Here is a 13128-nt window from a genome sequence, read left to right as displayed (position 1 = left end):
GGGTTGAACACACCTGCGTTGCTATTGGCTAAAAGTTTAAAACCCCAGAGGCGTCCCGGCAGAATAACACTAGTGGATATAAACACCCAGAGGGAGCCAATGGGAGTGTGTGCTGTTGCAGGAGAACACCTCAGCATCAGAATATAAGAGAAGATAGAGGGATTTTGGCTTAAAACTTGTCTATATCACCTTTAATACACGTCATCAACAATTAGGAGCCACTATGTACAAAGGCAAAACGCCGGCAGGGAATGCCAATGGGAAATGAAATCAACCCCCCACTGTGGTCTTCTGATGTCATATCAGGGCATTCCACATTTTGGTGGCAGACAATAATAAAACATTGCCGAACGGCACAGTACAATGTTTCGGTCACTGATGCACCTTCCTCAAGCATTAATGCCTGAGGAATTGTATTATTATTATTATTATTATATTTATACTTATTATTGATGTGTGCACTTGTTTGCCTACACACCAGCACCTGCTCTTAAAGATCTTTTATTCTAGGTGTGCAAAAACATTTCTAGACAGGTGAGAGAGTAGTAGAATGAGAATTACCCCATGTTGTTTCTAAATATGGGGCTACCAGATTGTGGTTGCTCCCTCTGGTGTTGTGGCTGTGGGTGTCACTTACTTTGGAGAGTAGTTAGGTAATAGGTACAGTCCCTTTGAGTATATTGAATACCAATTCCAATGATATTTGCTGAATCCTGTCATCTACTCTGAGACATCCCCATCTCCAAAGCATTGCCTTACAAAATGGCCAGAATGTTGATGATCATGTGGTTACATTTAAGTGTTATTTACTGGACATAAATTATGTTACAAGTTAGAGTTAGCTATTTAATTATGCTAACCGGCACTGTGATCTTTGATCTCCCCCTAGAGGAGCCAAGACTAGAATCCAGGTTAGGGGAAATTGTTTTAGTGTACAGTATGTTAGTGAAATAATGATGGAAGCCAAGTGGTCAGGGGAAAAGAAAGAGATTTGTCCCAGTTATTGTTCATAATAGCAAACTGTTGTTTGTGAAGCAGGTCACTGAGCACATACAGTACATGATTTCCAGATGTGACATATAAGCTCCTGCTGCTACTATAATGTCCCCTGGCCAAAACAAACATGGGAGTCAAATCCAGAAAGTAAACTTTGGCTTTGGCTTTTCTGTTTTTTTGTTTCATAATTCGAGAGTCACACGATGTCACTCACAGTGTGTGTGTGTGTGTGTGTGTGTGTGTGTGTGTGTGTGTGTGTGTGTGTGTGTGTGTGTGTGTGTGTGTGTGTGTGTGTGTGTGTGTGTGTGTGTGTGTGTGTGTGTGTGTGTGTGTGTGTGTGTGTGTGTGTGTGTTTCTGAACAAGTATACTGTACATGGAGTATTTTACAGTATGTGTGTGTCTACGAACAGGAATAGTACATACTGTACAGGGAGCGGTGTATGATTGTCTCCACCAGGCCGAAGGCATGGGGAGAGAGTATGTTTTGCACTCCGTCCGTGTGTGTGTCCTTCCGTCCGTCCGTTATCAGCTAATCTCCGGCACCGTTGGCCCGATCCATGCCAAAAGAACGACGAACCTCTGCCCCAAATATTCCTCAACGGCCTGTTATAGCGCCACCATGAGGCCGATTTAGGCAAAACACATTTTTGTAGATAACTCGTACACATTTTATCCATACATCACACAATTCGGTATACACTATCTCCATAGTCATGTGATCAACACGGATCTGCACAATTTCCCATGTTCCATCCTGATTGGCCAAGATTGGCTTCCAAAGCTCACATGATTGGTCCGCTTCGAACAAAATGCCACAAATCACAAACACAGTGTCCAATTTCCATGAAATTATACACACACATTTCCACTAGGCCGAGGACGACATGCCACAATTGTTTTCCCCAAATCAGCCTCACGGTGGTGCTATAACAGGCCAATTCCTGTTTTTACCTATAACTGCATCGACAACTTATGTATGCACACTCCCTAGAGGCCATGGAAAAACATTTTCCTTGCATCCCTCCACATCTGCCGGTTATAGCGCCACCATAAGGCCGATTTCTGCAAAACACATTGTTTATGTTGGTTGCACAGATTTCATCCAAATCTCACGCACATCGGTACACATGATCTCTGTAGTCATGTGATCAAGACGAGCCTGTTGGATTTCTCAGATTCTACACTGATTAGCTAAGATTGCCTTCCAAAGTTTTCAGGATAGCCTGGAGTGTCCTGCTCATCCAGAATTCTATCCTCAGAGATGCTATGAGTGATCTGGCTCTGCATTTCCTCAACAAAATGAAGAAAATTGTTGCAAGAAACAAACAAACAAAAAAACTTGTTTATATTACTCCTAAACATTTTGCCAAACATCACACACACTCCTATCCTCCTGGTGGAGACCTGTGCCCAGAAGGGCACTTTTTCTAGTTTATCGCTGTGTTCTTTTTTTTAAAGATTTGTTTTGCCTTTATTGATAGTTATTAGTGAAGACAGACAGGAAAGTGGGTGAGAGGGAGGGAAGGGGAGAGACATGCAGCAAAGGTCGTCATGAACGGGACTCGAACACGCAACACGCTGTCAGGCCAAAGCCTGTATATGCGGCATGCGCCTGGACCACTTGGCCAGCGGGCGGCCGTGTTGTTCATAATTGTGCACTTTTAAAAACGTATTTTACTCTTTGTGTCTGTCATTTTTCCCTGAAGAAGGCAAACGGCAAACGTTGGAAAAATAAAGATTTTGATGGCATCGTGACTACGAGCTGTGCGGCCTCTCTCCTTTTTCAGTCACTCTTTGTGTCTGTAACACCCTGAATTCCCTCCTTGGGGGATTCATAAGTTGTTAGTTTTTTTTTTATCGTTGCACGACCAGATGCATGCTTTCTCTAGAGACAGATGTTATTGTTTATATACCACTCATCTCCCAACCCGTTCAGAAAGAGAAGAGGTCCACTGGTAGATAGGCTGTCAGCCTACACACACACACACACACACACACACACACACACACACACACACACACACACACACACACACACAGGAATCTTCTGGATTCATTATGCAATGCCTCATCAGTACAGAGCAGCCATCGTGGGGCAGCTGTGCCGTTAAATGAAGTGGTTGCCTTGTGTTTTCCACAAGTGTGCATACTTTCAGCATAACAAAGGCACCAGGCAATGCCAGGCAACAACACACATGTTCCAAGAGTCACACAATGACAATGTCACTCACAGGGATTGTGTGCGTGCGTGCGTGCGTGCGTGCGTGCGTGCGTGCGTGCGTGCGTGCGTGCGTGCGTGTGTGTGTGTGTGTGCGCGCGCGCGTGTTCGTGAGCGGACACATTTGCTCTTGAGGTCTGAATGCATGATAGAGAGAGAGCTGCCTGCACTAGTGAAGAGCAGTGCGGGATGTAGTGGAGAGAGTGAGACCAGGATATCTACTTGACTTCATTCAGTACCTTGGAGAGAGCAATGTCACTCACCCCTATAATGGAGCTTTTGGTACTCCCTGATGCCCCATTCCACCCTGCATTGTCCATTTGCAGACCGCGGCCAATGCCTCCTGCATTATGTGCAAATTCAAAACGGGTGGTACGCAGGGCAGTTAAGTGATATCTAACGAGCACTTCCAAACTGCAACACTTAGAAAAAGAATCACCTGCAAGGACAGAAAGTAACTCATAACATGTCTACAGTGGATATTTATGAAACAAACACTTTGAGGATAGAAAGAGAATAATTCAAGCTTTTCGTACAGCTGCAATGTTGGTGAGGTTGACGTTGTGTAATACAATCGAATAGGACTTTTCTGTTTGGATGAATGGGCTGTATATGGGAAGTTGCACATTGTTAGCATCTTGCCATTTAACAGAGGCTTAATGCAACGGCAGCAAGAGCAGTAAGGCTATGGACCAGAGCTACCCCTCCCCCTTTATCATGGCTGTGGCTTCAGTTCAGGTGGATCACCACCCACCAGGCAAACCAGGCATACATAAAAACAACATGTAACAAATACTGTACACTTAAAAAAAAAAAAAATCTTCCTCCTTATATAATAATTCCTGATGATCATGTTTTAAGGTGGAAAAAAATAACGGCAACTCCATCTGTAACAATATTCAAGCATAAAGGAAATCTTAAAACCACATTCCGTGGCAAAACAGTTGTAGAATAAAATTATAATTAATTATTATTAAAGTATGAAGCCCCCAGTGGGCTAAGTACACATACTGTACAGGTATTTGGTCTGTAGCCTACTTGGCCAGATGGGAATTTGAGGATTATTGGAACAGTTTTGGGCCGCGCGACTGATGAGCCTGACGTATCAAATGTTCGCATGGACTTTAGTACAGACAAGAATGCATATTGAGAAACGGTCTTAATCCCTAACTTCTCCCTCCCTGCGATCAAGTCGGCCCACGTCGGCAGCAATCAGCTGGGTGAAGATGCAAAATCAATTTGCCCTGGGATCAAATGGGTTTTTGCTGTGTGTATGAGTGTTTGTGGTGTTGACATCTGGGCCTTATTAGAGCAAGGGAGGATTCGTACACAGGAATAAAGAGATCAGACTATAGGTCTTGTTTGCATATAAAATCCCTCATTAAAAGATCCAGGGCTGAGCAGAGACATCTGTGCCTTCGTTAGAATTTGGACGATACTAGTACTCGGGTCTCGAGTTAGGGTTGCTGTTGCTGTTAGGCTCAAAATGATTTGCTATGGTGGTTTGGGGGAGAAGAAAAAAACAGACACATCACATTCTTGGCTTTCCACATCCTGTCGAAAAAGTTCTTCGGAAGAACTCCCACTTGTGCTCACTGCACAAAAAAGTAAAAAGTGTTTTACAATAGAAAACATATAGAAAAGATCAGAAGTAAATACGTACTTCTGATCTGAGTATTTACTTAAGTACTGTACTTAAGTGTTGAGGTATTTACTTTACTTCAGTATTTCCAATTTCCAGTACTTGTACTTCTACTCCACTACATCTCCGAGGCAAATATTGTAGTACTTTTACTCCACTACATTTATTTGAAAACTTGAGTTACTACCGGTAGTTACTTTGTAGATTTTCATTATTATGACAAAACATACTGTACATAACCACTTCAGCCCTATATACATTTCGGCCATTTGAAAATAGACAATCTACAAGCTCACAATGTATCGTGATGAGACCTTGTGAGCTTGTAGATTGGCTATTTTCAAAAGATTTTTATAAAAAAGTTGAAATGAGACATTCTGCATAACGACTACTTTTACTTTTGGTACTTTAAGTACACTTTGATGGCAATACTTTTGTACTTTTAGTCAAGTGCATTTTGAATTCCGGACTTTTACTTAGTAGTTCTATATGACAGTATAGTATTGATACTTTCACTTAAGTAAAACAATTGAGTACTTTTTCCACCCCTGGAAAAGATACATTGGGAAGGGGAGAGAGATCTTGAAGGTTATCTTGAAGGTACATTTGTATTGTATTGTTGTTGTTTTTTTATCCTTGCTTACACAAGTCGTTTCTGTCAAATTGACTTGCAACCCTCTGTTGAAAATCATAAAGATGAAGTAAAGCCCCACAGCTACACATGCTATCTCTCTATAGCACATCTCTATAATTTGTCAACCAGACTTTAACTGAACACTATGCTGTATGGTAATCTAATCCATACTTCCTTTTGTCAGCATTCGCCAATATGCTTTTCTTTCCCCCAACAGACATACAGTATATATACTGTGTATTGCAGCAAGGTCGTATCAATTTCAACTTCTCTGGTTTTCCGACCGAGAAATAAAATACCTTCTCCACCCTCGCTGCTAAAAATGGAAGATTGTATTTTATCCATCGATGAACCGTTATGTGAACCATTCCGTCAGGACAGCCGAAGGGAAGCTTTTCATTATAGCTTTAATTCCCCATGATCAGGGTTCATTCTGTCTAGGGATCGACGCCATTATCGGCTCAGCCAATATATCGGCACCGATATCATCATTTATATTAATATCGGCTATCGGTCTCTTTGATCACTGCTAATCGGTATCGGCCATGAAAAACCCATATCGGGCGATCCCTTATTCTGTCCTACAGAAAATCTCAGCTATTGCTTATTTTACTCTGCATGTGAAAAGTGTTCCTACTCATTTTAATGAGCACTCCATTGCTCAGGGGACTGGTGCTGTGTAATAACTTTTAGTGTGAATGAAATAACCACAACTCAAACAACAGTCGGGCTACTCAGTAGCCATGTGTTGGAAACCGGGACAGAGTGGTGGGAAACATAGTAACCTAAGCCTTCCGAAATAATTGGTCCGAATCCCAGCCCAATCTATTTAAAGGCTTTATTTTATCATTAAGAAGCTTAATACTGTATAACCTCAGGTGCTGTAATAATGACTGCTGCAGTCGACTCGGAATGTATATGTACTTTAAATAATTGCTCCCAATCACGGATATGCAGTGTGGACTATATAAAGTACAAGTAGTGACAAGCCATTATCTGTCCTTAAAATTGTGTTACGAGCTATTTCGAGTATTTTCTCTATTTGACGTGTACATGTAATATAGAGTTCAATTGTATTACCTGTACAAAGGGAAGTGTTCACTCACAGAGATCATGGAGTCTGATTGTTTTGTTTTCGTGTGAGTGAAAGATAAAGAATGTTATTGGCGCTCCCTGCTTTTTTTCCTCTCTCCTTGTTCCAACACCTTCCTCCTTCCTACTAAATGACATGTTTCCCTGAAACTGCAAGCCAGCATTTTAACTTCTGGAGTCAAAACCAGTGCTGCTGCTGAGTTATAATTGCAGCAGTCTGCTGCACCCACTATAACCCAGTTCCCTGCCCCCTCTTTCCTCTCCTCTCTCTGCGCCTTTGTCTATCAGCTATATTTCACATATGTTTGTCAGAAAATTAAGTCACCCCCGTGTCTGTCTGTCTGTCTGTCTGTCTGTCTGTCTGTCTGTCTGTCTGTCTGTCTGTCTGTCTGTCTGTCTGTCTGTCTGTCTGTCTGTCTGTCTGTCTGTCTGTCTGTCTTGCTTCTTAGTTATGCAACACTCATGTCTTGCAAGTCCCTGCAGGATCTTGTCTGTAGTTGTGTGTAGTTGTGTAACTGAGAGTGAAACCGTCTCCGGGGTTCTCTCACAATGTCAGGCCTTGCTTTAAGGTTCTCTTGTACTATTTCCTTTCCGCCTCTGTTTCTCAGGAGTGTCCAAACTCCACCGTACCGTGCAGTTTGGCAGTGTGTGGGCGTATTCTTATTTTATTTATTTTTGAGTGGTGCAACCACTCCAAGGAACAGCAATGTCCGTGTTAACCTATGTGTGTGACTATGTGTTAACCTATGTTTGTGTGTGACTCATGTGTGACTCATGAGTACCAGTAGGGGTGCTGTCGTGCCAGAAACAGAGAGAGAGATAGTGCTGCACTGTTGCCTGCTAATGAGAGAGAGAGAGAGAGAGAGAGAGAGGGGGTGGAAGGGGGGGAGTTGCACCACTCAGTTCACACGGGTGTGACTTTTTTAAATAGAATAGCATTCATTAAAAATGTGTATCTCCACTACTACTGTACATCTTTTTATCATTTTGTGAACGGCCATTCCAGCACTCTCATTTCCAAATGCACAACGTGTGTAATGGGGTGGCAGCTTGGGCTGGAACATCAGATTCCAGGGGTGGCACTTTGGTCTGGAACATCAGATTCCAGGGGTGGCACTTTGGTCTGGAACATCAGATTCCAGGGGTGGCACTTTGGTCTGGAACATCAGATTCCAGGGGTGGCACTTTGGTCTGGAACATCAGATTCCAGGGGTGGCACTTTGGTCTGGAACATCAGATTCCAGGGGTGGCACTTTGGTCTGGAGCATCAGATTCCAGGGGTGGCACGTGATGTGCGAACCGAGGCCATCCACTGGGCACACCACTGCGGTCTCTTCAAAACGATGTTAACACTTTAACAAGTTTTTAGTTCAAATTGATATTGCAGGGCTTTTGAGACAGGTGTTTGTGTATTCTGTGGTTTTATTGACTCAGCCACCATTAAATGTTTCGCCTGCAAAGGATTAAAAAGTACATTTGGCCCTACTGGTCCTTCATAGACTTAATATATCATGAATGTGGTACCACCAGGACCACTTTATACTGCAGCCTGGCAGGCCCAGTACAACTTTGCAATAATTGCAATAATGCAACTGACAGTCAAAGTCCAGAGGCAATTATATTGCCTTTTGTTAGGCTAGATAGTAGATATTTGTTTTACACTTTGAATCGATGTCTTTAGTTTGCTAAACTTAACCTGAAGCAAAAAGACATTAAAACCAAATGTCTGTGTACTTATCGTGAGTCATACTGTATGCTACGTACGTACGTACGTACGTGCGTGCGTGCACGCGTGCAGATGCGTATACTGTGAGAGAGAGACAGTATTAGACAGTATAATAGAGTATAATAATATAGGCCTGCTGCCATTCAGGATGGAAAATAAAATTGTCCTTTTGATTTGGGGAGAAGCAGTTTCACGAGGGGCTACTGGGAAGTACAGTACTTGGTATAAACAGAAAACGTTGAATTGAGAGGGGCGGGGAGGAGAAGCTATGCTCAACTTGATTTATACTTTGATCTCCACTCCACAGTGCTTTGCCCATGGGATTGCTCAATCGGCAAATAGACATAATAATATGCCATTTATTTTATAAGAGTTATGCATCACTACATTAGTATTATGGTTATTCATTCCTACATTTTGTGGAATGTCACACTTCCACCTGCCATCTGTGTTTTACAACAGCAGTTGCATTATAAAGCCTTTATTCACAACACCATTCAGCCATCATGGTGGTATAATCTCCCCTTCCTTGCAGAAAGTATTGGTATGAGAGATACGTGTGTGGTAATTCGGTGCAATATAGCGCCTTTATCCAAAGTGCTTATTGTGCATTACATTCACAGTGTGTGTGTGTGTGTGTGTGTGTGTGTGTGTGTGTGTGTGTGTGTGTGTGTGTGTGTGTGTGTGTGTGTGTGTGTGTGTGTGTGTGTGTGTGTGTGTGTGTGTGTGTGTGTGTGTGTGTGTGTGCGTCTGCGAGTACACACATTGTGGATGTGTGTGAGAGGAGTAACCTGTTTTTTTCCTTGGAAGGAAAACAGAATACGTCTGCAAACAAATATACCTTGGCAGCTGTTGGTGTGCCAGAGTGGCCCACCCCACCGTTTGTCTAGGAGCTTGTTTTTTTGTTTTTGTTTTTCGGTTCTGAACAATCAGAAACCGGTTCTTGGTACCCCTCCATAGCGGTGTCATAATTATTTCCAGACAATAATACCTCTTCATTGTGCAGGGGTTTGAATGCAGGAGCTATTCCACAGAAGCTGGAGGTAGTTCAGCCTGTCTGTAGTCGTACATCAAGCCCAATGCCCAGTGCACGCTAAATGCATTTTAATCTCACTTGTCCCTCTGGATGTGGGAGCGAATTATCGCCAATTGCTGTAAGCAGTAAACAGCTCTCCCCCGTCGACACAACACTGAAAGGAATTTCATCTTCGATACCAAACAGTATCTCCTGCCTTCCCCTATCTTGCCTGCTCAGTGCTCATTTAAGTACTAATTTAACCGTGGGCATGAGGGAGGATGTGCTTTCATTGCATTCTGTTAAATACTGTACCCTAACCTTTTCTTAAGAGGTGTGTGTGCGTGTGTGCGTGTGCATGTGTGTGCACGCGCGCGTGCGTGCGTGCCATCCCATCCGGGATATTCCATCCGGGATTGGGATTGGTCAGAAGGTGTTTGGTAGACCAGGTTTCATTCTGCCAGCAGAGAAAGCAGCGATATTTTTTCCCTGTGGCAGATTTGTCTGGTTTCCAGGCTAAGTTTGGAACAGATGAGGAGAATATCTGAGGAGGAATAACTGAGGAGAATAACTAGTATCTAGAAACACCTCTGAAATCCCTCCCTAGTGAGGCATAATAAACACAACTGTGTTTGTTTATGCAAATTTCCCGCAGCACATTGGAACGATATCCAGGTATTAGAATCTCTGCGCTGGTTGTACACAAAATGCTTCAGCGTCTCGAGGTGACAAATCGAGCTGTCATTCAGTCTAAGTAAAAAGGCAATGACTGTATCCGTCTATCCGAGGCTGAAGAGGTTTTCCTTTATTGTAGCAGGGACACGAATGTGTTTCTACTCTTCAGATTCTTCATTTGAAATATGACTTTACTTCATTTAGTAGTTAAAGTATATACTGCTGTTGGGAAGAAACCACCTCCAAGTCAGGAAATGGAAAAACTAAATATAATTCATTTTGAAAATGAAGAAAACGTATATATTTTTTAAAACCAAGCAATACTGCCTCATCAAAATTGGTATTCGGGCTTTGTATATTGTCACTTGTCAGTTACTTGCATGTGTCATATTATCACCACAGCTCAAGTGGAGATAGGAGGTTTTTTCCGTCATTGATAAGGATCTCCAAGCTCACACAATGCATCGCAAAACATGAAAGAATGCCTTCATGACACTGCTTATATAGGCCTACAACAATAAGCAGGACTTAAGTTTAAATAGAAATAACAATTACTTCTGCAAAGAGAGATTCGCGGAGACGGATTTGCAGTTTCAATCAACTAGCGAGATTTCTTGTCACATTGCTCTCCTCAGAAAACACTACATAGATTTTAGAAATAGATTTCATTGTTTTTGTAACATTAGCGTCAGTGCTAAGTTTCATAAACGGGTACACTGCATAGTTATTTTTAACAGACTACAGGGAAAAAACTGCTCTTCCTCTCCGTGAGTCTGATTGCAGCAGCCCTGTTTCACGCAGGGGAGAGAGGGTGGAATTAGTTGCTTTTACAGACAGCTTGAGAATGCAATGGAGTTGAGAGGTTCTTTCCCAAGCAGTTTTTTCATTGGTTCAATATTTTCGAAACAACACACAGACGTAAAGGCGGGTATTTAATAGCTTTGATTTATGGAGAAAAAAAATATATATAAAATTTTATCAATCATTCTCTGTTAACATCACACCGGATCAGAGTCGACATTCAAATTCATGCTGCAAGCATAACTGTAGTCCTGGATTTCCTGAAGGTCGCATATCCATGTCCTGTTATAGTTAATTTCCCCATAGGTTGGTTTGACTGGCTCGGCAGCAGATTTGAACGAAAAATGCATAATGAAGGTGTCATACAGGTCAAAAGATTACTCTGGTTCGATAGCTACTTGATGAAAATGCTATACAATCTTCTATGTGATGCATGGAAAATCACTGATCGCTCCAGAGTCAAATTAACTTCACTGCTGTAAACGCTGTCGTAAGCTGCTTGCTGCATAGAAGTGTTTTCAAACCAGGAGTGATTGACGTGCCTAAGTAAGTAATGTTCAACGAAAGCTGAGCAGGGAGGGCGAGAGGCAGGCAATTTGCTAGGCAGAGCGATCGTCTCACAAAATGCCTGTTCGTGCCAGAGTTGAATTGTCCTGAACTTTGTGATATGCAGGGAAAGAAGAGTTGAATGGTTTTAACTTGAAATAATATAGCATTATCATGGTCAAATATTGTGCATCCCGTGGACACATCCAGGCATCCAGAGTGTGTTTTCTTTATTTTTTTGTTTAATTCCGTGAAAAGAACTGAAAATATTACGCCAGTTGCTGCCATCTTGGCTGTCTCAGCTTGTCAACTTCTTAGTGCGGAAGGTTCATTATTATGTCCCTGTGTTACTTACTTTTAAAAGGAGCATAGGCCTACACCAAAAAAACTAAAACACAAAAGAAAGAAAAATACAAATAGAAACTCTTTAACTGAGCATTGGGTCAACTTATATTGTTGGTTAAAATGTGTTAATCCCCGGTTTAATCTTCTAGTGTCCACCTTGAAGAACAACGAACATTTTTGGTGAACTTGTATATACTGTAGCAGATATTCCAAATGCTTACATGATTACTAAAATTAAGTTCAATACATTGTCTGTACGGTATTAGCTGTTTATTATTGTTTATCATAAAGAATGCTTCAATTAATCCAGTATTTTCCTCCCTACAGTCTCTGTTATCAGCATGGGACAGCATCTAGGAAAGAAGGAGCCCCTTACAGAGAGCAAGGTAAGAGGCGTGTGTGTGTGTGTGTGTGTCTGTCTGTCTGTGTGTGTGTGTGTGTCTGTCTGTCTGTCTGTCTGTCTGTCTGTCTGTCTGTCTGTCTGTCTGTCTGTCGTTCTTTCTGTCTGTCTGTCTGTCTGTCTGTCTGTCTGTCTGTCTGTCTGTCTGTCTGTCTGTCTGTCTGTCTGTCTGTCTGTCTGTCTGTCTGTCTGTGTCTATCTGTCTGTCGTGCGTGTGTGCGTGCAAGATATATATTCAAGATATATGAGCTTTTAGTGGCTAGAAATGTGTTTGTAAGTAGGCTGTGCTTTTGTGATTTAGCATGAGAATGGAGCATGTGTTGCAGAGTTGACTTCTAGCCTTATCGTTCTCAGCTATGGCCTTTATCGTTGTGGAACAGGACTTCGGACCCTTTTGTTGACGAGACGTCAGCCTCTTTTCTGTCAAGCTGAATTATAACCTTTACCAGGCTCTCAGACACAAACCATGCTCTCGCACTCAACGCTTTATCCTCGTCTCATCTATGTCTGAAATGGAGGATACAAAATAAATAAATATACCTTTGTGTTTGTGTGCCCTCTCTGAGTGTGTTCAACCGAACAATTGGCTTTGTGTTACTTAGAATGATTACTTTTTCAGCTGTAGCACTTGGAAAACAAATTTAGTTGAATGGAAATATTTATTTTACCCATATGCAGCAGGTCACCTCCGTCTTAAAATACTTTTGATCTGTGATAAAAGGGACATGTTGTTGTTGTAGTTTACATTTGCACATTATCTGGAATTTGTCCATTGCATTTACCAACCCTAACTGTTAGTTAGAAGTGGGCTACTATTTAACAGTGCCTGGGAAGATGTTGGGGACACGACTGACTCTAAGCCAGGAGGAGCCGGCCGCGCGGGGGATTGAACTTTTTTTCAGGTGGCCACTGCTGCCCTTTTGAAAATGAAAATGCTATGGATACAGTTGAGATGAACACAGTGTTCTGTGGCTGGACGGTTGAGAGTCCTTAACAGAGTTAGGTTTGTCTCTATGTCTGTGCAGTACATGGCCCTG

At 42.2% G+C, this 13128-nt stretch overlaps 1 protein-coding gene across 1 annotated transcript in view; it reads left to right on the top strand.

Moving 5' to 3' along the window:
- LOC306925290 (uncharacterized protein) overlaps window positions 1-13128 on the top strand; it is a 65101-nt gene that overhangs the window by 4089 nt on the left and 47884 nt on the right. Inside the window, exon 2 of the mRNA XM_079504031.1 lies at window positions 12019-12077. Coding sequence (XP_079360157.1) covers window positions 12033-12077 — 45 coding nt within the window. The 5' untranslated portion in view covers window positions 12019-12032. The remainder of the gene's footprint in view (window positions 1-12018; window positions 12078-13128) is intronic.

Source organism: Electrona antarctica (genome assembly GCF_951216825.1).
Source record: "Electrona antarctica genome assembly, chromosome: 6".
NCBI classification, from domain to species: domain Eukaryota; kingdom Metazoa; phylum Chordata; class Actinopteri; order Myctophiformes; family Myctophidae; genus Electrona; species Electrona antarctica.
The sequence above is the reverse complement of the archived record's forward strand: the minus strand, read 5'-3'. Positions and strand labels throughout refer to the sequence as shown.